Here is a 26,399-nt window from a genome sequence, read left to right as displayed (position 1 = left end):
AGCCAGGTAGTTTCAAAATCTCCCCTTCCCCTACTGCATCCCTAAACCAGCCCAGTTCATCCCCTCCCACCACTGCACCACACAACCAGCCCAGCTCTTCCCCCCCACCCACTGCATCCCAAAACCAGTCCAACCTGTCTCTGCCTCCCTAACCGGTTCTTCCTCTCACCCATCCCTTCCTCCCACCCCAAGCCGCACCCCCATCTACCTACTAACCTCATCCCACCTCCTTGACCTGTCCGTCTTCCCTGGACTGACCTATCCCCTCCCTACCTCCCCACCTATCTTCTTTACTCTCCATCTTCGGTCCGCTTCCCCCTCTCTCCCTATTTATTCCAGTTCCCTCTCCCCATCCCCCTCTCTGATGAAGGGTCTAGGCCCGAAACGTCAGCTTTTGTGCTCCTGAGATGCTGCTTGGCCTGCTGTGTTCATCCAGCCTCACATTTTATTATCTTGGTACTCAATAATTATGTGTGGACTATCACAATGTCAATGCAGTTACAAAATCTGCTTCATGTCCTATTCAATGTTTGGAAGATTGTATTGAGAAGGTGAGACAAGCAGCTTATCTTTCGAAGTTTGACTTACAGCACACTGGCAGGTACCTTTAATCTGACAGAATGAAGACAATTTCAGCTATCATGACACCAAATGGGCTATACCAATTTAAATTATGCCATTTGATATGAAAAAGGCACCAGCCACATTTCAAAGAATAACCGATTAACTCATTTCTGGATTACCCAATTGTGTGCTGTACGTCAGCCTGGTGATCTTTCTAGACAAACCTGGAAGGAACATTTGCAGCATCTATTGGAATTGTTCGATTGACTTTGAGAAGCAGGCTTGGTGATCAACCTGGCTAAGAGTGAATTTGCAAAACCCCAAGTCACATTTCTGGGAATGTCATTGAACATGGACAAATGGCCCCCTGGATGTGTAAACAAAGGTTATTGGGGTGTGTCTCATATCATCAACAAAGAGGGTAGTACTACAACTCCTGGGATTGAGTGGGTTTTGTTGCAAGTTGGCCCGAGTTCTAGAGTGTGGTTGTTCTATTGACGGACATACTGAAAAAGTGCAGAAAATTTCAGTGGACAGCGAACTGTCAGAAGGCATTTGACAGTCTGAAAGCTGTGTTAACCATTGCCTCAGTGTTATTTATTTATTTACACAAAGCCATTCAAAGGCGCTATCGAAGCAAGTGATATGGGGATCAGTGCTGTACTCTTAGAAGAAGATGGCAAGAAAATAGAAAGACCTATTATGAATTTTTCTAGAAAATTTAATGATCACAAAGAGAAATATTCCACAATTTAGAAAGAGACATTGGGCTTGGTATTGATGTTGCACCATCTCAACATTTATGTTGCCAGTAAAGTGTCTGAGGCTGTTGTATATAAGCATCATAACCCATAAAATGTTTGGAGAATTTTATGAACAAAAGTTCCATACTGTTTAGATGGAGCTTATTTTGTAGCGATTCAATTTGAAAAGTATAGATGTGACAGGACTAGAAAATGTAACTGTCAATATGATGTCGTGATTTTGAAGAAAGAAGGAGACATTTGGTGGCAGGAATAAACAGTTTGAAACAGATTGCAGTGGTGAATGTTTGCATGCTTAATTTCAATATAATATATATGTATTGCAGTGAATTAATAGATTAAGACTAAGTGTTTTTGAAAATGAAGCCATCCTTGTATATTGATGGTTATTAAGGGGGATGGTGTCACTTTAAGGGGATATGCCTGGTTTCTTTTTTTTTGAACAGTGATTGTGAGACAGACGTTATGAGCTGACTACATTATACAAATCGAGTAAACAGCTTGAGAGGCCTTGTATTTTTAAAAAAGTCTGTGTGAGTGTGGTGAGCTCTCACAGATTAGGAATTTAGGTTTTGGCCTTTCAGCAGCATCAGAATCCGTTGGGGTCTCAACAGAGTTGGGAGCTTCAGTGAATGTCTCCTGGCAGCCACGCTCTCTGAATTTTTTCTTGACTTTTTTTTCCTCCTGGTTGGGAGAATTGCATTTGAGATCCTGCGTCTGAATTTTCCTTGTGTTTTTTTGTTAAGGGACACGTTTATGCGATGTTACTATATTGGAACAGTTACTATTCAGAACAATAATAGTTACTGTATCTATTATTCTGTTAAGTTTTCCAAAAGAGTAAAGATATTCTAAGTTCCTCTTTCTGTTTTAACTACAGTATTTAAATATATTATATATAAAGCAAAAGAACTGCAGATATCATAAATCAGGAACAAAAACAAAGTTGCTGGGAAAAGTCATCAGGTCTGGCAGCATCTGTGAAGGAAGGAAACAGAGTTAACGTTTCAGGTCTGAGAATGAGTCAGCGGATCCAAAACATTACCTCTGTTTTCTTCTTCACGGATGCTGTCAGACCTGCTGACTTTTTTCCAGCAACTGTGTTTTTGTTCATTGTTTAAATATATTGTGTTTTGCTTAACTTTGCATAGTTTGACCAGTCGCTTTGCACATGGAACAGCCACTTTACATTTACCTTCAAAATAAGGAAATATTAGGATCTAGGTTACTTTCTTACAATATTGCGAGGTGGCCTGGTCTGGTCCATATCACATTCTGTAATAGTTAGTTGGGCAAAGCTCTGGCGAATGGAATTTTTAAAGTTGTTGACTATGCCTGGTTGTTTCTTATACTTTCGCTGGTAGACTATCTGTGTGCTCTTTTACTTCCCTTTTATTCATATCATTGGTGCAATTATGAACCACAATAGCTGGTTGTATGACCTATCCAAAGTCAGTCACATCCTTTGGGGCGGCACTGCAGCCTCACAGCACCAGGGACCCAGGTTTGATTCCAGCCTCAGGTAACCGTCTGTGCAGAGTTTGCACATTCTCCCCGTGTCTGCGTGGGTTTCCTCCGGGTGGTCCAGTTTCCTCCCACCGTCCAAAGATGTGCATGCTAGGTGGATCGGCCATGTTAAATTGCCTGTAGTGTTCAGGGGTGTGTGGGTTATAGGGAAATGGGTCTGGGTGAGATGCTCCAAGGGGCGGTGTGGACTTGTTGGGCCAAAGGGCCTGTATCCACACTGTAGGGAATCTAACCTTAAAAAAAAGGAGTCTGAGAAACAGAGGGAATGGTCACTCTGGAATGCTGAAAGCGGGGTGGCAAAGTATACTGGGATCAAATGATAGACGGTGATCAGTGAAAACTGGATGCTAAGTAGGGAGGAAGATGTAGGTATAGGAGGCTTTATTGTGGTTCTGGCAGAAATGAGAAGATGTAAGGGCAGAGTGTCTGAACTGGGATGGCCATGGTTCACAGCCTGCATGCCAGGATGGTGAGGAATAAAATGAAGAAACTTGGAGAATGGAAGATTTTCACGTTACCTTTTCTAGAAAAAGTTGGTTTTGAAGTTGAATCATTATCAGAACACTGAAGCTTGTCTTCAGCAACAGGCATTGGCATTAGTTCAGTGCAGAAACATGTCATATCTTAATTGTTACTCTAAACACTACAACAGTGTTTAATCTCAGGTTGGACCAAGGCTGCTGTTCCACTTGAGTACCAGCATCAATTTAGCAAATGTTGAAATGTTAAAGTAGAACTCTTACCAGAAATTGGCCGTGTTATTTTCAGCAAGTTTCTGGAGCTGCACTTATCATGGCAAATGAGTACTTCATCCCATGCACAATGCAATGATTGTAAATGACTTCAACCTGTAATGTTCAAGTGCATGACTATACAATTGCTCTTTGAAGGGCCTTCTATCGCTCAGATATTGAGTCCATGTTTTGACCCTGAAAACAAAGTGTCCTCCACCCCATTTTCGATGTGGTCACAGCCTCTTTTCAACTGTAGGTCTCATTTAAGAATCAAGAGATCATGGAAAGGAACAGTGAGCACACTGGATACCGTGAGTTCCAGGCTCAGTCTGAACTTCATGCCCAACACTCCCAACACCACCCCTCAAATCCACCACTCCATGCATGCCCACCCCACCAAAGCCACCATATCCCTCTCTACCAGACAGTTCCTGGGCAGCCATTCACTAGCTGAGGAGTTGTTAACAATGTATATGGGATCTTAAGCTTCATAAACAGAGGTAATAACTGCATAACCACAGAAGTTAAGCTTAACCTGTATAAAGTTCGATTAGATCATGAACAGAATATTGCATAGCGTTCTAGTCATCCAAACTTTAGGAAGAAGGTATGTGGTGCAGAATGCCTCCAGGAGGTTTCGGAGATTTTCAGGATCAAGAACCCAGGGGTGGAAGCCTTGCTGCCTACTCCGCAAAAGCTGCAAACCAGTCTGAATTCTAAGAATAGCAACACCATTAAATAAGTTATAGCTGCTGCTAATACAACACCTATTCAAGTCCTAGAATTGTTGTTGTGTTGGGGTCATGGGCAAGGGCTGTTGGCAGCAAGGGCAAGGTGGTGGGTCTGAGCAGGTACCCACCCTTCACAATGCCAGTTGGCTCGATCACCTACGGTGCATTTGAATGTGGGAATCCATCGGGCAGCCTTTCAGCAATATCGTTCAGATTTTCTGCATGGCTAGCTCCTCTGTCCCCCTGTGCTAATACCAGTAGCAGTTTAATGAGGTCCTTAAGTAGGCATTAATTGGTGGGAAGGGCACAATCCCTACCTGCTACACTGTTACCTCTTCAAGTTAAACTTACCTCCAAATTTGTCACTGCGAACAGCAATAAATTCCACCTTATTCTATAACTGATTGTTATGCACATTGTTTGCCCAGTAAACAACAAACACCACTACTGAGATGATACAAAACAATCGAATGGAATCTGGATGCACATATTAAGATGAATAAAGTCAAACCCCAAGTAGAAAATATTGAAAATTTGGTGGCATTCTAGCGGAAATCTAGCTAACCCTGAGAAAATTAAACTCAAGCTGCTGCTGACTGGGGTTAGAAAAGACTCTAATCTCTGGTCAATGATACCAAGTGCCCAATCTAATGATATGCAAGATAAGCAGGCCATTTCTAGCTGTAAGACATAACATTCATGTAATTGCCCGACTCATTGACATTCAAGCTGAAGTTGTGTCTGATGCTGTACCTGATCTGGAGATGTGGTAACACAGACAAATTCAACAAAATTCCTGTGTACCAGTACAACTAGACTATACTCATATCATATGTAATATAAAATAGCTTTGAAATAATACAGGAAGAAATAGGGCACAATGAAATTGAAATAAAATATTATGTTTTTATGTGTGTATAATTCACTTTAATGTGGAGAGAAAGTTCATCAGTGTGACTATGTTGAGCATTGAAAGGATGTGGTTAGATGTACGGCAAAGTGCCCAAACACTCAAAGAATTGGATGCAAAAGATTAAATTGCTAATGGAATAATAGTTTGCAAATTAAAAGTATATCTGCCTAATTATGTCTTCTAGCACCAATGCTATCTCACAAATACCACAGGTAGTGGAAGTGGCCAAAGGTTAATGGGGTGATACATCAGAACACGAGGGAATTCTGACTTTGTTTTTGTTGTGGGGAGGGGATCTGAGAGCAGGGGTGCGGGAAACACAAGAGATGCGGTCAAGAGCATTTTCAACCATGAAGCGGGGGGATGTTGCAGTCCTTGAAATAAGACGACATCTGGGATGTTCAGGAGTGGAACACCTCAATCTTGGGAGCAGACTCGGCAGAGGCAGAGGAATTGGGAGCAGGGGATCACATTCTTGCAGGAAGGTAGATGAGAGGAGATGTAATCTAGGTAGCTATGGGAGTTGGTGGGCTTGAAATAGATATCGGTTTTGACCGGTCACCAGAGATGGCAACAGAGAGGTCCACGAAGGAGAGACAGGTATCAGACATGGTCCAGGTGAAATTGAGGTTGGGTGAAAGCTGTTAGTAAAGTTGATGAACTCCCCACCCCTATATGCCTTCCATAGGGACCACTCTCTCCATGACTCTCTCGTCCGCTCCATGCTCCCACTAGCCCCACCACCCCCGGCACCTTTCCCTGAAACTGCAGCAAGTGCTACACCTACTCCAACATCTCCCCCCTCACCTCCATCCAAGGAACCAAAAAAATCTTCCACATCAGAGGTTCATCTGCATATTCACTAATGTGGTCTACTCCATCCGCTGCTCCTGATGTGGCCTCCTCTACATTGATGAGACTAACCGGAGGCTAGGACACCACTTTATAGAGCACCTGCACTCTATTTGTGACAAACGATAATACCCTCCAGTCACAAAACACATCAACTCTCCCTCCCACTCCCTGGATGACATGTCCATCCTGGGCCTCCTCCAGTGTCACAATGATGCCACCCAGAAACTGGAGGAGCAACACCTCATATTCCGCCTTGGGAGCCTACAACCCAATGGTGTCAATGTGAACTTTACCAGTTTCAAAATCTCCCCACCTCCAGCTTCATCCTATGACCAACCCTCCCTCTCATCCCTGCCTCGACTTGACACAACCTGTCTGTCTTCTCTCACAACTATCTGCTCCTCCCATCTCACTGACCAATCCCCACTACTGCCTACCTGCACTCACCTGTCACCATCCCTACTACCTTCTCAAGCCCCACACCGCCTCTCGGTATTTATTTCAGAGCTCCCCTCCCCTTCCCCCATTTCTGATGAAGGGTCTAGGCCCAAAACATCAGCTTTTGTGATCCTAAGATGCTGCTTGGTCTGCTGTGTTCATCCAGCTCTACACTTTGTTATCTTGGATTCTCCAGCATCTGCCATTCCTATTATCTCTTACTTCCCGCCCTAAGATCAACCTTACCAATTCCTTCTCTTTGGTGAATACTGACACCAAGTATCATTTAGGACTTTACCTACCTCTTCGGTTTCCAGACATAGATTCCCTCCTTTGTTCTAAAGTGGACGCACCCTTTCCCTGGCTACCTCTCGCTTTATGTAAAGCCTTGTGTCTCTCCTTAATCCTTTTTGCTAATGACTTTTCATTACCCCTTTTAGCAGTTCTAACTCCTTGTTTAAGTTCTTTCCTGCTTTCCTTATACACTTCAAGACTTTGTCTGTTCCCATCCTCCTAGACCTTTACCTTCCTGTTTCCTTTTTCTTTTTGAGCTGTTTCCTTTTCTCTTTTTGACCAAGGTCATAATATCCCTGGTCATCTAAGGTTCACGTAAGTTGTTATACCGATCCTTCATTCTTGGAGGAATGTGCTGATCCTCAACTCTCATCAAATGCCACTTGAAATATTCCCACATGTCCGATATAGATTTAACCTCAAACAGCTGCCTTCAAATCAACATTCTCCAGTTCCTACCTAATACTATTGGAGTTCATCTTCGCCCAGTTTAACAACTTCACCCGAGGACTGCTGTTATCCCTATCCATCAGTGTTACCATCACTACTCCCAAAATGCTTCCCCACTGAAACGTTACTCACCTGGCACGGCTCATTTCCCAAAATCAGGTCCAGTATAACGTCTTAAGATAATAAAATGTGAGGCTGGATGAACACAGCAGGCCAAGCAGCATCTCAGGAGCACAAAAGCTGACGTTTCGGGCCTAGACCCTTCATCAGAGGTGCTCCTGAGATGCTGCTTGGCCTGCTGTGTTCATCCAGCCTCACATTTTATTATCTTGGAATCTCCAGCATCTGCAGTTCCCATTATCTCTCCAGTATAACGTCTTCTCTGGTTGGGCTGTTTTCATATTGTGTCAAGAAACCCTCCTGAATGGTCCTTACAAATTCTGTCCCATCCAAGTCCCTAGCATTGACTCCCAGTCAATATAGGGGAAATTAAAATCACCCACCACAACAACCCTGCTGTTTCTACATCTTTCCAAAATCTCTTTATATATTCTCTCTTCTACCTCCATCTGGTCGCTGGGAGGCCTGTAGTATAGGACATCATTATAATTCCAACTTTCCTATTCCTGAGTTCTACCCATATTGTCTTGCTGCATGAGTCCGCTGATGTATCCTCACTCAGTACAGCTCTGAGATACTCCCTTACCAGTAATCCAACTCCCCCACCCCTTTTGCATCCCTTTCTATCACACCAGAAACATCTAAATCCTGGGAGATTCAGCTGCCAGTCCTATCCCTCTTTCGGCCAAGCCTGTGTAATCGCAATAATGTCATCGTTCAAAGCTCCAAGTTCATCTACATTGCCTATCATACTTCTCGCATTGAAATACATGCATTTTAGACCACCTCTCTTGCTCTTTTCAGCAGCATTTCCCTCCCTGTTCTTGTTCTTAATCATGTTTGCCTGGGATTCTCCGTCTCCCTCAATTTCTACTGCCCTACTTTTCGGATTCCCATCCCCCTGCCACACTAGTATAAACGCTTCCCAAACAGTCTACCAAGTACACCCCCAAGGACAATGGTTCCGGTCCTGCGCAGGTGTAACCCATCCAGCTTGTACAGGTCCCACCTCCTCTAGAACTGGTCCCAATGCCCAACGAATCTGAAATCCTACCCCTCACACTATTTTCAGCCATGTGTTCATTCTATATATCTTGCTGTTTCTACTCTGACTAGCTCGTGGCACTGTTTGAAATCCTGAGATAACTACCTTTGAGGTCCTACATTTCAAATTTCTTCCTAGTTCTCTAAATTCTCCTTTCAGGACCCCATCCCTCTTTTTATCTACGTCATTGGTACCAATGGGTACCACAACCACTGACTGTTCGCCCTCCCCCTCCAGAATGTCCTGCAATCGCTCCAAGACATCCAGGACCCTAGCACCAGGGAGGCAACACACCATGTTGGACTCTCATTTGTAGCCACAGAGACACCTTTATGTTTGAATCCCCTATAACTATAGCATTTCTATGCCAATTTCTTCCTTTCTCCGCAGTACAGCCAACAACGGTGCCATGAAATTTGCTGCTGTTATCCTCTGATAGGCCATTCCCCTCAACAGTATCCAAAATGGTATATCTGTTTTGTACGGAATAGCCACAAGAGATTCCTGTATTGCCTTCACTTTATAAGCAACAAGTAACAATTTATTTATTTAACCCTAACAGTGAACACAAGCCCCACTAATATAACCCAAGTAATAAGAAAATAAATTAAAACTTAGTCTCTCAAAGTCTCATAGCTTTCTTCTGCTGTTCTCAAGTCATAAACACCTTTCTTCTGCTGATTCGGCTGTCACAGATGTTTTCTCCATGAAGCCTTCTGTGAGGGCTCTTAGCTAGAAGTGTTGTAGTATCTTTTAATGGATAGATGGAGCTTTCTTAGAGAGCTTAACGATTTCTTGTGAGAGCAAAATGCTTATTTCTCATAAGGTTGTTTGCTTTCACACCAATTTTCAAAAAACCCTCACCTTATATACCTTGGATGACATTTCAATTTTCTTACCACAGCATTGGCCTGAGGTTGTCAAAACCATCAGACTTAAATTCAACTGGCTTTCAATTGTTCAGTGCTTGGTTTAAATTATTTGTCTGATTCCAGCTAGTTGCCAAAGGAGACTTAGCAGAAGTCCACAAAATTATGAGATGCATGGTTGACAGTCAGAACCTTTTTCCCAGAACTGAAATGTCAAAACTCAGACGGTATGCATTAAAGGTGAGAGGGGAAAAGTTCAAAGGAAATGTGAGGCACAAATTTTTTTCCAAGAGAGTGGGAGAGTCTGCAGCACACTGCTAGGGATGGTGGTGGAAGCAAATACAATATGGGTGTTTAAGAGGCTTTTAGATACAAGGATATGGCTAAGGGCAGGCAAAAGAGACTAGTTTAATTTAGTGTCATGTTTGGCGTAACATTGTGGATCGAAGGGCCTGTTCCTGTGCTGTACTATGTTAAAAGAGCAGGTAGAGCAGTTACAAGTGTACAGACTGAGGAACGAGGAGAATAAGTGACCTCCATTCATAATGTAATTAGAGGACAATTCAACACCTCTGATAGACCTCCATCTGAGCCTCCAATCTTGTATTCAAAAGTCTATGGCATCTCCTTTGATCCTAGAGTCATCATGCAATGTTTCACTCTATGCCAGCTAGAGCACTCTATATGTTCTACGGCATAATTGGAAAAAATGCATGTGCTAAGGCTATCATAACTCGGTTTAAGGGTACATTTTTGCCAAATATTTTAATCATTAAAGAGCTTTTGAAATCTACTTTATAGTTATAATTTCACCAAAGTGCCACTTGACTGCTAAACCTGCAAGTAAAGAGTGCTAAACTGGCATGGTGGCACAGTGGTATGCACTGATGCATCATAGCGCCAGGGTCCCAGGTTCGATTCCACCCTCAGATGCTTATGTGTGGAATTTGCACATTCTATCTGTGTCTGCGTTTACTCTGAGTGCTCTGGCTTCCTCCCACAGTCCAACGATGTGCTAGTTAGGTAGATTGGACATGCTAAATTGCCCATAGGGTCCAGGGATGTGCAGACAAGGTTGATTAGCTATGGTATACGTTCTTCAAAGGGTTAGTGCGAACTTGATGAGCTGGATAAAAACCGAGGGAAGTGCGGATGCTGTAAATCAGGAACAATAACAGAAGTTGCCGGAAAAGCTCAGCAGGTCTGGTAGCATCTGTGAAGAAAAAAATCAGAGTTAATGTTTTGGGTCCGGTGACCCTTTCTCAGAACTCAGAGGAGCCATATGGTTTACTTCCACACTGTAGTGAATCTATGATTCTAATCTGGGTTAGCACCCCCAGGTAAATTCAAATACTGCAATCAGAAGTAAAAATGTGCCAAATCCAACCTCTCAGATTGGCTAATCATATTAGTATGGCATCCACGTAGCTTCATTTCACCCTATAGCAAAATATCCTCCCTTAATATCTGCTTGTAATCAGCAATAATTTTGACAAATTTTGATTTGATTGTTAGCAAAGCAAAACAACCTCAATATCAATTTTCTAAATGTATTAATATCTAAATTTTAACTACACTCAGAACCCACTTGCTGAATAAATTGCTCATCTATTTTCAGCAAGACCTATCTGTTCAAATTGAGCTAAAGACTCATGAAACTCTATGGATTCTGCAATACAGTGATTTATCAAGACATTGACAAATTAAATAAATGTTGATATAAATGTATGGTTGTAATAAAAAAAACTCCATTCCACAATCATGAGTCAATAAGAACCTTTACTTAGACAACTGCCTTAGAAGCTGCCTGCAAATAGAGGTCGTCAACAATTACACGAAGCAACCAACTGAAATTTCACTTAGTCACTTTTAATATTCGAATTGCGAAAGCATCAGACATGATGCTGAACAAATATCAACTATTTTTCCAGAGATAATGGGAACTGCAGATGCTGGAGAATTCCAGGATAATAAAATGTGAGGCTGGATGAACACAGCAGGCCAAGCAGCATCTCAGGAGCACAAAAGCTGATGTTTCGGGCCTAGACCCTTCATCAGAGAGGGGGATGGGGAGAGGGAACTGGAATAAATAGGGAGAGAGGGGGAGGCAGACCGAAGATGGAGAGTAAAGAAGATAGGTGGAGAGAGTATAGGTGGGGAGGTAGGGAGGGGATAGGTCAGTCCAGGGAAGACGGACAGGTCAAGGAGGTGGGATGAGGTTAGTAGGTAGATGGGGGTGCGGCTTGGGGTGGGAGGAAGGGATGGGTGAGAGGGAAACCATTTCCACTCCCCCTCCCATTTTCTAGATGACATGTCCATCATGGGCCTCCTGCACTGCCACAATGATGCCACCCGAAGGTTGCAGGAACAGCAACTCATATTCCGCCTGGGAACCCTGCAGCCATATGGTATCAATGTGGACTTCACCAGTTTCAAAATCTCCCCTTCCCCTACTGCATCCCTAAACCAGCCCAGTTCATCCCCTCCCCCCACTGCACCACACAACCAGCCCAGCTCTTGCCCCCCACCCAGTGCATCCCAAAACCAGTCCAACCTGTCTCTGCCTCCCTAACCGGTTCTTCCTCTCACCCATCCCTTCCTCCCACCCCAAGCCGCACCCCCATCTACCTACTAACCTCATCCCACCTCCTTGACCTGTCCGTCTTCCCTGGACTGACCTATCCCCTCCCTACCTCCCCACCTATACTCTCTCCACCTATCTTTTTTACTCTCCATCTTCGGTCCGCCTCCCCCTCTCTCCCTATTTATTCCAGTTCCCTCTCCCCATCCCCCTCTCTGATGAAGGGTCTAGGCCCGAAACGTCAGCTTTTGTGCTCCTGAGATGCTGCTTGGCCTGCTGTGTTCATCCAGCCTCACATTTTATCTACTATTTTTCCATCCTGGTTCTCTGCATTTAAAATTTGGCAACAAGATTGTCTAATTAATTGAAACTATGAGGGATGGAATCCTGAAACAGATCATCAGCTTCCTATTTATGCCTGTTTCCAAGACCAATGTCTGGGAAGAATCTCAATTTGAATTGATTGCTGAACAGAATTAGATAGGTATTTTCGGTCCCTCTAATCAATAAAGGTAACAAGTCTGTTTTTACTCCCTCTCAGTCATTAATGCTACACCAAATTACCATGAACATTCTTTTTCAAGGGCAATGCTAATAAGTGATAAAGTCCTGCCCTAATTTTTCTTAAATTTGAAAAGAATTTTGCATTACATATTCAGAATTTCAAGTCCATTCCAGTTTAAGCAGAGTGGATTGAAATGCTTAAATCAATGGAGTCAAACATTACTCAACACATTTCCACAAAGCTAAAACAATGGCATTATGGTGACAAGGTAGGGTTCAAGTTTCTGAAATTAATCCTTTATGCATCACCCTTCAAACAACAAATATGTCCCATGGCATTTTAACATAAACTTATTTCAAATGTATTCCATTGAAAATAAGGGATGAATACAAAATAAAATGTAAAACATGCACTTTTGCCAAAATACTGAATGCCATTTATTGGATGATTGTGGAGAATGTTGATATAGGCTACAAGATTGACCTTATCATTGGCATGCTTTACAATAAAAGATTTAAATACAAAAAGAATCACATTGTAGTAAATGTTTAAGGTAGAAAAACAGTAATGCTGTGTATTTTTCTTATAATTATGATGCTCAAAATCATACATATTACGGCTCTTATTCGTATCTACTGAAGTCATTTCTGAACACAGAGAAAATAACATAAATCAGCTTGTACATTTTGTGTTCCATCCCATAGAAGCCCTTTTTTTACTATGTCTTATTATCATTCCCCTGTGTATCGGGGCAGCCGCTTTTCTTTAAACGCATTAAGTCCTTCGATCCTGTCTTTTGTTGGAATGACCTGCAATTTAAAACAAAAAGTTGAGATTCTGAAATCAGGCTCATTGAATTGCCAAACAAGGGAAAACAGCCTGCTGAGACAAACATTGGAGGAGTTTATACCCTTTTAATCAGTCCTGACTTTTGCAGAGTTTATTCCCTAATTTATAAACACAAATACAAACAATGTTTATGCTTACAGCCTAGCATAACATCAATGTACAATACAATGTGTGCAAAAACTATCTTGCGAAAAAAGCATAGTCATTTCTATACACAGTGGTTGGAAACGGTGTTTCATCCTTTTCCGGACTTTTCATCTAAAGTTCTGAGTCAATGTTTTCTAATAACCTCTTACTATTTTCAACTACATAATGGGCAAGGACAATTCTATTATGAAGTGATCACTCCCGATGCAATTTCCTCCTGTAGATGACCTCCTGGGAAAGAATGCATCAGAAACACTATAAAGCTACTGAACTCAATCTAATTGCTTCAAAAGTAATGTGATTATGCTCAAACCTACAATCTGGACTGATTATATGCTGCTGTTCATACTTTATACTTCTTGCCTTTCCATATTCCATTGCAGTTCCATATAAATGCAAAAGCATAGCAATAAAGGAAGCAAGCTGAAAATATGGCATCAATACATGTTTATTCAATGATGGATAATTGTATGACTAAAATCTGAAGAGAGAATTGAAATAGCATTGCTTATCTGCATGATTAATAATTCATACACTGTTTTTCAATGTTAGAAGTACAGGCATGCTGCACAAATGGTCATTAATACTAATTTTACAAAAATTATTGTTTTGCTTATTTTTCTCTTTCTCCAGGACTTTGTTATATGATGTAAAGTATGCAATATATACCATTTATTTTAGACTCTACAATTTTGAACTGGTGGCATGTGGGTTTTGGTCTACAGATATAAGTGTGTTTCATAATTAACTTGATAGTTTTTTTTCTGGATCCATACTTCTTTTAAAACCAGAATGAGAGAAACAGGCTTTCTGAAGTGCTGGTAGCTTGTTTCCATTGGGAAAGCTTTATGAATGTACAGAGTCTTACGTCAGTGGTGGGCAAATTATTGGAAAGGGCTCTGACAGACAGGATTTATGATCACTTAGAAAGGCAGTTTGATTCGTGATAGTCAGCATGGATTTGAGAGAGGTGGATCATGCCTCACAAACCTTACTGAATTCTTTCAAGAGGTAACCAAACATGTGGATGGAGGTGGAACAGTGGATGTGATATACATGGATTTAAGAAGGGCATTTGATAAGGTTCCCCACGGTAGGCTCATGCACAAGTTAAGGAGGCTTGGGATAAGGGGAAATGTGGCAGATTGGATTCAGAATTGGCTGACACTTCGAAGACAAAGGGTGGTAGTGGATGGAAAACATTCAACATGGTGCTCAGTTATGAGTGGTATACCACAAGAATCTGTTTGGGGTCCTCTTCTATTTGCGATTTTTGTAAATGATTTGGATGAAGGAGTGGAAGGGTGGATTAGCAAGTTCACAGACGATACGAAGGTGGGTCACGTTGTGGACAGTGTGGAGGGCTATTCTCAGTTACAAATGGACGTCAATAGGATGCAGAGCTGGGATGAAAAGTGGCAGATGGAGTTTAACCGTGAAAAGTGTGAGGTGATTCATTTTGGAAGGACAAACTTGAAAGCGGAACACAGGGTTAACGGAAAGATCCTTGGCAGTGTGGAGGAGCAGAGGGATCTTAGGGTTCATGTTCGCAGTTCCCTGAAGGCTGCCACTCAGGTGGATAGAGCTGTTAAGAAGGCATATGGTGTGTTGGCTTTCATTAATAGAGGGATTGAGTTCAAGAGCCGTGAAGTTATGCTCCAGCTATCCAAAAGTCTGGTTCAGCCACATCTGGAGTATTGTATCCAGTTCTGGTCACCTCATTACAGGAAAAATGTGGAAGCGTTAGAAAAGGTGCAGAGGAGATTTACCAGGATATTGCCTGGAATGGAGGAGACATAGTTTTAAGGGAGTGGAGGGAGATATTGGGGAGACGTCACTGGTAGGTTCTTTACTCAGAGAGTAGTAGGGGCGTGGAATGCATTGCTAGAGAGGGTAGTTGAATCAGTCTCACTAGGGGCATTTAAGTGGCTATTAGATAGGCATATGGATGATTATATAAGGTAGCAGGGGAGGTTAGATAGACCTTAGGATTAGGGTAAAAGTTCGGCACAACATCGTGGGCCAAAGGGCCTGCACTGTGCTGTACTATTCTTTGTTCTCCGTTCTAAAGTAAACAATCAAGAGCAATAGTTTGTCGCTGTTGGAATGAGCTAGCATTTTTTTTAAACTTAGAGGAAACACCTTTAGCAGTTCATAGACATTCTTTTTGAATGTAGAGATATGAAAGTGAAAAGAGTTCAGAAAATTTGGCAAGCAATTACCTTAGTGTAAAGATTTTGTTTAACTCTTTTTTACTTCACTGATTATGTCATTATGCATATATTATTCTGAAACTTAATTAAATATATTCAACAAGAAAATGTTAAAAGCTCTGCTAACAAGGGATTTAAAATGTGTTAATGATCAAGATTGATATATAGGGGAAGAAGGGTCACTAGACACAAATGTTGTGATTTTTTTCTTCATAGATACTGCCAGATCTGCAGAGCTTTTCCAGCAACTTCTGTTTTTGTTCCTGATTTACAGCATCTGCAGTTGTTTCAGTTTTTATATGATATATAGCTGTGCCGGATTCAAATCTGCCTGCAAGAATGTAACATGCCCAAAAATTGTACCTGAGGAATGCTGGGGTTAGGTTTTTCTTAAGGCTGTTCTGTTAAGGGTTGAACTTGTTTTTGGAGTGTCTCTAGGGGTGTTCCCAGACTCCACTGGAAATTCCGCTTGACTCTTTCTTCAAGGTTTAGAGGATTCTGGTGAAGATACTATCAGCAATAGATTAACGTGAGAATCCTCTATGATTTTCACAAGGTTGGTGGGTTAGCATTCAGACAATGGAGGCTTCTTTGTGTTCTTTTGAACGGTTCCTTGTTCTGACATACATTAATTAGATTAGATTACCTACAGTGTGGAAACAGGCCCTTCGGCCCAACAAGTTCACACTGCCTTTGAAGCATCCCACTATAACCCACACACCCCTGAATACTACGGGCAATTTAGCATGGCCAATCCACCTAGTCTGCACATCTTTGGACTGTGGGAGGAAACTGGAGCACCTGGAGGAAACCCACACAGACATGGGGAGAATGTGCAAACTCCACACAGACAGTCGCCCGAGGTTGGGTCCCTGGTGCTGTGAGGCTGCAGTGCTAACCACTGAGCCACTGTGCTGCCCTGAAAGAGTTCAAAGAACTTTTCAGGAAACACTGATCATCAGCCTATGGACCTCAGCTGAGATGGCATCAGTTCTTGGAGCTTTACAATGACATAGGAATTTCTGACAAGTGTTGGAGGTGAGCCAGAGCCCCGGGTCTGGACAATTAGGCTTGAAACCAGGATGGGAAACCTTTGAGCAGCCAGTTCCAATGGGACTATTGGGACAGGTCAAGCCCAAAGCATCTGCACAAGTCAAAGGTAGACAGGGACAAGCCCAGACTTGTTCTGGAAACTGAGACTGGTTTATGTGTTTTGGAATATGATGAGTAGATTTACCAAGGCCTGGGTTCCTGCCATGACCATGTATAGAGGGTGAGGCGTGCCCTTGACACGTTGGAGGATAGACACCAAGGTAGCCCCAGCATATTCCCTATGTGGCATTGGATATTCCATTACATACCATGACTTTGACCTGGTAACTCAATTGGCTGAGGACCAGTGAATATTTTGGAAGGATGCAGAAAGGGATAAGAACAGGCACCTTGTAACCACACTTGTAAAGTCTTGACCTGGCCTAACAGCAGAGATCTGACCAAATGGAGAAAGAAAAAACCAACACGCATGAGACCAAACTTCACTAAGTTCATCAGAGCTGACAACACAGCCTAGCCAATTTCAACTGCATGTGAAATACCTGGTCCTTGACTGGCAGCAAATAATTGTTTAGAGTAGGATTGTGACAAAGATTGGGATTGGCAGAGTAGTTAAATGTAAGAATCTGGAGTTTTATAGCGAAAGAGCAAGGTTCTAGATAATATTCAGTTATATTTGATCTTTTGCATCTTTATTGTATTTTGTGAGTAAAATTGCACTGAATTGCAAATCAACTCTGACCCTTTTGTTCATCTCAAAAATAGCACCTGAGTAAAATGACTTTACGTAAAAACTGGTCGAAGGTGTCCAATGCATGGACAACATTGGCATCCCTGGATCTGCTTTAATAAGAAATGGCCTATGGGTACACCGCTGTTGAACCCCACCAGCCTTGTATTCCTGAATGTCCAGCCTGAATCTTTATTAAGAGTGCAGCCAATCAACATGAGAGCCAGGATACAAGTGCCAGCACATAATTAAAGTTTGAACTTGCAATCAAGGATGGGAAAATGTGCGCTTTCAGAGTCACAGAGGTAGAACAGGGAAAAGCAACATGATGGGACAAAGAGGAGGAAGCATGTTGGTACGCGAGAATTGCATGGGACGGAGACCCCAACACCCTCAGTCCCCTCAGCACTCAGCCCCATTGCCCCTCAGCAAAGAATCCATATCCCAGATAATCATATAGCCCCTTTTGGTCCAGATGAACACTCTTAACCACTTGTCAATAAAATTGGCAATACAAATATTACTGACATCATCTCATTCATGGTGGCACAATTGGTACAGGGAACCCAAAAATTCCTGCCTTTGAACTCATCTCAGACTCCTATATATTCTCTTAACTCCTACTGATAGTGAATTTTGGACAGACTGATGACCTTGAGAAAATCACATTGATATTAATGTGTTTGAGTCATGCAGTCCCCTTTGCTTAACACCATCCACAAAACATGGGCAGAGAGTAACTTGAGGAAATGAAAACTGTAATTTTAATTGCAATCGGTCACATTGGAGGGGACACTATAGACAGGCTAAATAAGTGCCAGCAAAAAGAAGAGGAACATCCAACTGCGTCTTTCAGGTACTTAAGGACAGCTCACTGCTATTTTAGGACTGCTGGGCGGAACATAACTCAGGTAGAATAGATCAATAGGACCAGGACCCTGGTCTCACATGGTACTGAAGAGAGTAGGGAGGCCCATGATAATTTTGACCCCGCCAAAGATACACAGATTGGTGATCTAGAGAATGGTCTGCACATGGGATAAGGAGGTGCAGGGGTTAAAAATATCTAAGTCCAGCAAGGCTGGAATGATGAACCCCATCAGGGTAAATTCCAATCCGGGCCCGATATGGAGAAATGCAAGTACAGAGGACAATTGGAGAGGTGTCCCACTCCATACATCCCCACAGGAAAAGGTCAGGATCAACTGCCACAGTGAAGTACTACAAGTGAAGCCTGACTGGCCATTATTCTAGGCTGTCCAAAAGGCAGTGACTATCAGGATGGGTCTGAAAAAAAGACATAGTACGGCCTCCTTTGACAGTGAAGTAAATCCACTCAGTTTGAAATGGGGAAACAGGCTATGCTCCAGGTCTACCAGCCAGGAACACTCCCAACCCCCAGATATTCGGGATCTCACTCATTGATGGACAAGGTGAGCCCTCGGGCTACAAGTTACTGGCAGACTCTGGGAAGGCCATGCTGATACATGATGTCTTTCTAAACTAAATATCTTTTGCCTTTAAGCAGTGAATCCCTCTATTCCCTGCCCATTCATATTACTGTTGAGACACCGTTAAACATTGCCATTGCATCTACTTCTACTACCTCCTCTGGCAGCACATTCCAGGCACTTACTAAACGCTGCGTTAAAAAAAGACATGTCTCTCAACTCCCTTTTAAATTTTCCACCCTTTACCTTAAAACTGTTTCCCCAGGTAATTGACATTTCTATCCTGGGCAAAGGACTCCAGCTGTCCATTCTATCCATGCTGCTCAATTTTGGAAACTTATATCAGTTTCCCTCTCAACCTTGGACTTCCAAGTGGAAACAAACTAAATTTGTTCAATCTTTCCTTATAGTAGTACCCTCCAAAGCAGGCGACATCCTGGTAAACGTTTTCTGTACCCTCTCCAAAGTTTCACATCCTTCTGGAAGTGTGGCGACCAGAACTGCATGCAATATTCCAATTGTGGCCTGATAAATGTTCTGTACAACTGCAACATTACTTGTCGATTTTAACACTCTATGCCCCACACAATGAAAGCAAGTATAATATATGCCTTCTTGACCATTTTATCCACTGTGTTGCCATTTTGGAACTGTGGACCGGTATGACTGGATCCCTCTGTATGTTAATGCTTCTCAGGGTTCTGCTATTTGCTGTATCATTCCTTCCTGCAATTGACCTTTTTAAGTATGCTACCATGTGTTTGTATGGTTTAAGCTTTATTTCCTATTTCTCTTGACAAGTCTCCAGTCTTTCTACATCCTGCTTTATTCTCTGACATATCTTTTCACTATCTGCAACTACCCCAGTCTTTGTGTCATCTGTAAACTTACGAATCATACTACCTATATTGTCTTCCAAATCATTTATACATATATAATAACAAAGGAGCCCCAGCACTGAACTGCACAGAACAGCAGTGGTACAGATCTCCAGTCAGAAAAACACCCTCCACCACTACTTTCTGTCTTCTGTGACCAAGCCAGTTCTTTATCATCTCACCAGTTCACTGTGGATTCCATTTGACTTCACCTTCCACATGCGCCTACCATGAGGGACCTTGTCAAAGGTCTCCCTAAAGTCCATGTAGACAAAATCTCCCACCTTTCTCTCGTCAGTCATCTTTGTCACTTTCTCAAAAATTTCAATGAAGTTTCTGAGACACACCTCCCCTGCACAAATTCATGCAGCCTATCGCTAAGAAGTCCAGATTTTGTCAAAAACATGCGTAAATCCTTTCTTTAAGAATCTTCTCCAATAATTTTTCTTCCACTGACATAAGGCTCACTTGCCTGTAATTTCCTGGATTATCCCTGTTGCCCTTCACAAACAAAGGAACAACATTGGCCATTCTCCAGTCCTCTGGGACCTCTCTTGTGACAAAACAGGACACAGAGATTTCGTACAAAGCCCGGGTCAATTTTCTCCTTCAGCATTCTGGGTCAGATACATCCATCACATCCTGGGAACCTGTCTACCTTAATTCCTTACAAAACACCCAACACCATCTCCATTTTTACATCGATGCGTCATAGAATATCAACATAACTTCCTCTAGATTCACCATATACCATGCCCTTTTCCTTCATGAATACCAATGCAAAGGATTTATTAAAAACCTCGCCCACATCTTCTGGCTCCACACATAAATTCCCAACATTGTCCTTGAGTGGACATAAACTTTCCCTAGGTACCACCTTGTTCCTTATATTCATTTAAAAAGCCTTGAGATTTTCCTTAATTATGTTGCCAAGGCACCTTTTATCCTCCTAAATCCTAGTTTAAGTTCTTTACTGCTTTCTTTATATTCTTCGAGGGTTTTGTTTGCCTTCAGTTTTTTAAGCCTTATGTCTGCCTCCTTTTTCTTTTTCACTCAGCTCACAATTTCAGTTGTCATCTAAAGTTTCCAGACCTTGCTATCCTTATCCTCCATTTTCACTGGAACATGCTGGTCCTGAACTCAAATCAACTGGTGTTTAAAAGATTCCCTCATGACAGATATGGATTTACTCTCAAACAGTCACACTAAGCTACATTCTCCAGTTCTTGCATAATTATGGGGTAGTTAGCCTCCTCTCAATTTAGTTCTTTCACCCAAGGACCACTCTTATCTTTATCCATAAGTGATTTAAAACTTACAGAATTATAGTCACTGTTCCAGAAATGTTCCCCCAATGAAACTTTGATCATCTGGCCGGGTTCATTCCCCAAAACCAGGTCTAGTATGGCCCCTTCCCGAGTTGGACTATTTACATGCAGTTTCAAGAAACCCTCCTGGACACACCCAACAAATTCCAAACTCCATCCAAGCCCCTGGCATGAATACAGTCCCAGTCAATACAGGGGAAATTACAATCACCCACCACAATAACCCTGTTGCTTTTGTTTTTACAATTTTTCACAACAGTCCACATATTTGTTTCCCTGTCTCTTACTGGCTTTTGGGAGCATTTAGAACAACCCTGAAGGAACTGCATCTTTCCTCTTCCTGAATTGTACCCATATGCCTTCACTGAATGAGCCCTGCAAGGTGACCTCCACAACTGTGATATTCTCCCTAATCAGTAACACAATTCCCTCAACCTCTTTTATATCCCTCACGATCTCACCTGAAATGCCTAACTCCCAAATATCAAGCCGCCTGTCTTGTCCCTCTTCAAGTCTCTGTAACAGCTCCAACATCATAATTATATATACTAACCCAAACTCTAAATTCATCTGCCTCACCCGTCATACTCCTTGCATTAAAACTAATAAACTTTAGACCACTAGTCTCTCCCCGTCTGTTCTTCCTCTTAGCCAGGGCTCATGTTGGCAAGAGCGTCGGTAGAGGAGATGGCACCGAAGAATGGTGACTTGCATTACAGTGGTGGCAGTGTGGAGAAGGTACTTGTGCCCTGCTGCCAGGCCCAAGGCCCATGGCCGATGGCAAAGCACTTAACAAGCAAGACTGTAAAGGTGAACATTTTTCTTTATTCCTTTACTTTTCTGCCTTTATGTTCTATCTTTTGGCTTCTTTTTATTTTGGTTTTAAGATAGCTCTGGAGAGTGGCAACTATACTTTTGTAACAAATTACACGTGACATTAAATGAAGCAAATCAAATCAAATCTTAGCCACATATTTAACTGTACCATCTTCCTATTCCTGGCCTTACTGGAATGTGAATTATTCCTGAAATTATGTCTCTAGTTATGTCCTACTTTTCTACTGACTCCATAAGTCATCTTGTAGGGCCTCATCTCTCTTCTTGTCTGTGTCATTAGTACCAATGTCTACCACAACCTCTGGCTGCTTGTCCATTTTTTTGAGAATGTCCCACATCTGGGCAGAGATATCCTTGGTCCTTGCACCAGGGAGGCAACCCATCATCTTGGAGTCTCATTTGCAGTCACAGAAATGCAGATCTGTGTCCCCGATTACAGAGACTTCTACTATTAATGCTTTACTGCACTTTGACCCTGACTGCTGTATGACAATCAGCTGTTGTGCCATCACTTTGGCTGCTGCTGTTGCTATCTCCTGACAGGCAATCCCCAACAAAGAATTCAAAACAGTACACTTGTTAGAGAAAGGGTTGTTTACTTGTTGCTACAGGGGATTCCTGCACTGTGTTCCTTCTAGCAGTTACCCATCCATCTGACTGAATCTTACTTGAAAGCACACAGGCTCCCAAAATATAAAGCACCATTTTCACATGTCTCTCGAAAGGTTAGGGACACCAACCCCAAGCGCTGGGTACTGACAGCTAATTCCACCCCATGGGTTGAGGAGTTGATTGTCAAAAGCCAATCTGTAACCCCAGAGAAAAGGAAACAACTAGTGATCCTGCCAAATATTAAGGAATTTAAATTGCACCGTAATCCACAGTAGCATCTGGTCCAGCACTCCAATGGGGGAAGCTGTGGAAGAATCAGATCCTGGAAACCAGAGCCTGCGCACTTGGAGTTACAACTCCACATCAGAGCCGTGCAGGTTCCACTGCACTGACTGCTTCTGATTTAGGAATCAACAGTCAACTCGACTGACACATTCCTGACGCTATTTCCATAATCGGACAATACTCTACAAAGCTGGTCTGTGACCCCGCATGTGACTGTACTTCAAGATTTGGACTAAGTTCAGGCTGAGATTCATAACCAAAAATAAACCAAATATCAAATGATTGGTTATGGAACAGACTCAGAGAAGCAAGGGAATCTAAGAGCGTCAGATATTGAATCGGAAGAGTAATAGATGCTACCTTGATCTTTTTCCCCTGGAACGTACGCACATGCAAGGGACATCGCAGTGATCACCACTGATCACCCTGCTCATTATCACCGCCCCTTCAGGAGTGCTTGGTATTCGGGACACATGTGATTTGTCTCAGCTGTTGCAGGTGGGGATTTCTCCATGAACTGATGCACTGAAGTAGGGTTCTAACCACAGGCTTGGAGAAGGGGTTGGAATGGGGACAAAACTGCCAGGGAAACTCATTGATGCAAGGTTCACAGAGTAAAAGATCAAAAGCAGACCCAAACCAGTCATTGGTAAACCTCCTCCAGGTTGTCCTGAAACTACCCCAGGATCCCACAGTAGGTTACTTTTTTAAAAAAAAGATGCAAAACCCTGTACAACAACATGCACAGAATTGGTGCCAATGGTGACAGACACAACAGGATTCCAATTATCAGAGTGGTGCCCTACCACTTAAGAGAATGTATCTCCATCTACCCCGCAGATTACTGGATGGAAAATGGAGACAAACAAGGGTAAGGGCAGACCCAGACTAAAGCAAGGTAGGTAAAGGGAGTTTATCAATGACCTGATGACAGTGTATGTATGGAGCACCCTTAATATAGCAAACCTAGACAGCAAGGTTGAAACTTTAACCCAACAATTCAAACAGGATTTGACAAAACACAATATGATTAGGAATGTAGCTTGCGGCCACAGGGTCATTGTAATTGAAGGACACACCAAAGCTCAAATGCAAATTATCCAGGGGAAAACAGGCGATGACCACAGGCAACACAGCAAAATCCTACGTAGCATTCTATGGCCAAGGGTTGATAGGGCAGTTGAGGGAGGACCTTAACCAGTTTAGGAGAGGAAAGGTCCAATCCTGGAAATGTGGCAAATAGATACAGCATCTGTTCTGCAAGGTGAAATACCAAAACATATCAGGCTGCCAACTATACAACTAACAAAGGTCCAGTTCAACGATAGTGGTCAAGGGGCTCTGGGGAAAATCTTGAGCATTGTTTTGGGTATTCTGACAATACCAGACACTAAAACCAGAATGGAAATTTTCGTAATACCATTCATAGGCACTATCTGAGAAAGGATGTGGCTGGGCTATGATAGAAACCTACTGTATGTTGTACAGAAGAAGGAAGGCTGGTAGGCAGTACTTTGAGTAAATGCCAGCAAACAGACAAAACAATTGGATATCCATATCCAGTCTATCCCAATGAATATGCCTTATGTGGTTTCTAGGTGAGCACAGCCTTAAATTTCACAATAGAAGCCTGCATCCTCAGTACTGCTGTTACCAGGGTAGCTTATAGAGGGGATGGGGAATGCTGCATTGCCACTTCTCTCCAGGAGTACCAATACATGTACCAGCACCACCTTTTGCATTATGCCCCACATACCAGGCAGGAGAGGCCTAAATCGAATTTGAAAACACCAGAGCGAAAAGATACTCATCAATGCAAGTAAGGAACTTCAGCAGACCCCGAAGGAATTTTTCAAAAGAGATAACACTGGGATTAACCTCCTGCTGAAGAAACTACAACAGATTCAGACCCAATTGGCCAATGCCCACAGAGCCTTCATTACGTTAGTGGAAGGGGCTGGAAAAATTAAACAAGAAAGCATGGAGACTTGGTGGGATCATTTTCTGGATGGGGTATAAATATGTGAATTCACCTCTGCATTCAAATCCTATCACATTTGTTGGTTCTTGTCATTCTGTTCATTCTGGTTTACATAGCTGTACTCATTGTCAAACTTGCATGGTAAAAAAAATCTCTCCCAACATCTGAATGTCAAATTATGTTAAGCAAGCGTGAACAGAGAAGACTGCTCAGAGTCTCATGGGGTACCTAAAATAATCATTTGCCAACCTGCACTTTCTGATTATGTCTATCAATTTCGTATTGTTGACCAATGCTTCACTGTTCTTCATTGTATTTATTTGTTGGTATTTATATTTGTATTTTCAATTGCTGTATAGTTTATAGTTTTAATCAGGCTGCCAGCCTAGGTCCCAGGTGCTGCCTAGTGGGGGAACAAGGTAAGAGTCATGTGATCCTATTTAACTAACGCTCATTTGAATCGAGAGGACGGCGATTGTCAGATAGCCCAGGAATTGAAAGGCTAGGTTTGATACCAGAATGGGCAACTTGAACAGTCAGGCCCAATGGAACTTTCAAGACAGGCCAAGCATAAAAGCATCTACAGAAGACAAAGGCAGACAAAGACTTGTCTGGACTTACCCTGGAAAATGAAACTGGTTTGTAAATTGGACTACAACGAGCAGACTTGCTAGGCTATGACCATGCCATGACTGGCATGCCCATGTTTGTACCTTTGACACATCAGAGAATGGCCACCAACAGCGGTCTCAGTATCTTTCATAATGGTGTCAGGGATCCAGTGGAAACCATGATTTTGACCTGGAAGATCGATTAGCTTGGGGCCAGAGAACATCTGAAAGGATGCAACTGGGAGGAATAGGAAGGATTACTTGGTAGCTATCCCCTCAGTAAAGACTCAACCTGGCCCAACAGAGGAGCTCCAACCACCTGGTGAGAGACAAAGGATGACCACTTCCAAGACCAACCTTTGCCAAGTTCATCAGACTACACAGGCTGACTAAGTTCAACGATATGGATCATATCTGATCCTAGACTTGCATCCAGTAATAGTTTGGATAAGGATTGCGACAAAGACTTAACATTGCAATTGGTACAACAATGAGCTAAGAATCAGGAGTTTTATTGCAAACGAGCAGGGTTTTACATAATATTCAGTCATACAGACCCTTTTGTAATTTTAGTGTATTTTGTGAATATTTTGCGTTGAATTGCAAGTCATCTCAAACCCTTTTGTTTATTTCTATGGTATGGGTGTGGCTGGAATGTCCTTCATAGGGTCAGTGCAGATTTGGTGGATGAAATAGCCTTTTGCTGCACACTAGGCATTTTATGAGGAAGGGCCCCAACCTGCTTTCCTGCTCCTCTGATGCTGCCTGGCCTGCTGTGTTCCTCCAGATTCACACTGTGTTATCTTAGACTCAAGCATCGGCAGTTCTTACTATCTCTATGATAAAGAGGCCATGTTCAGTTTCTGTGATAGTACCTGAGTAAAATGAGTTTATATAGAAACTGGTCAAAATGTCCAAAGGACGGTCAACAGGGGTTACCAACAGAAAAAAAAACTGAAAGAACTGTGGATGCTGTAAATCAGGAACAAAAACAAAGTTGCTGGAGAAGCTCAATGGTCTGGCAGCATCTGTGA

The 26,399-nt window shown here is 42.4% G+C and overlaps 1 protein-coding gene across 6 annotated transcripts in view; it reads right to left on the bottom strand.

The window, feature by feature from the left end:
* Positions 1–12,803: 12,803 nt before the first annotated feature.
* Positions 12,804–26,399, bottom strand: part of auh (AU RNA binding protein/enoyl-CoA hydratase) — a 307,577-nt gene continuing 293,981 nt past the window's right edge. For all 6 annotated transcript variants that reach the window (XM_048527083.2, XM_048527084.2, XM_048527081.2 and 3 more), the window contains one exon: positions 12,804–13,199. In XM_048527083.2, coding sequence (XP_048383040.1) covers positions 13,122–13,199 — 78 coding nt within the window. In that variant the 3' untranslated portion in view covers positions 12,804–13,121. The remainder of the gene's footprint in view (positions 13,200–26,399) is intronic.

The sequence above is a fragment of the Stegostoma tigrinum genome, chromosome 3 (assembly GCF_030684315.1).
Source record: "Stegostoma tigrinum isolate sSteTig4 chromosome 3, sSteTig4.hap1, whole genome shotgun sequence".
Lineage (NCBI taxonomy): Eukaryota > Metazoa > Chordata > Chondrichthyes > Orectolobiformes > Stegostomatidae > Stegostoma > Stegostoma tigrinum.
Note: the sequence above shows the minus strand (reverse complement) of the source record. Positions and strands in the feature narration are given on the sequence as shown.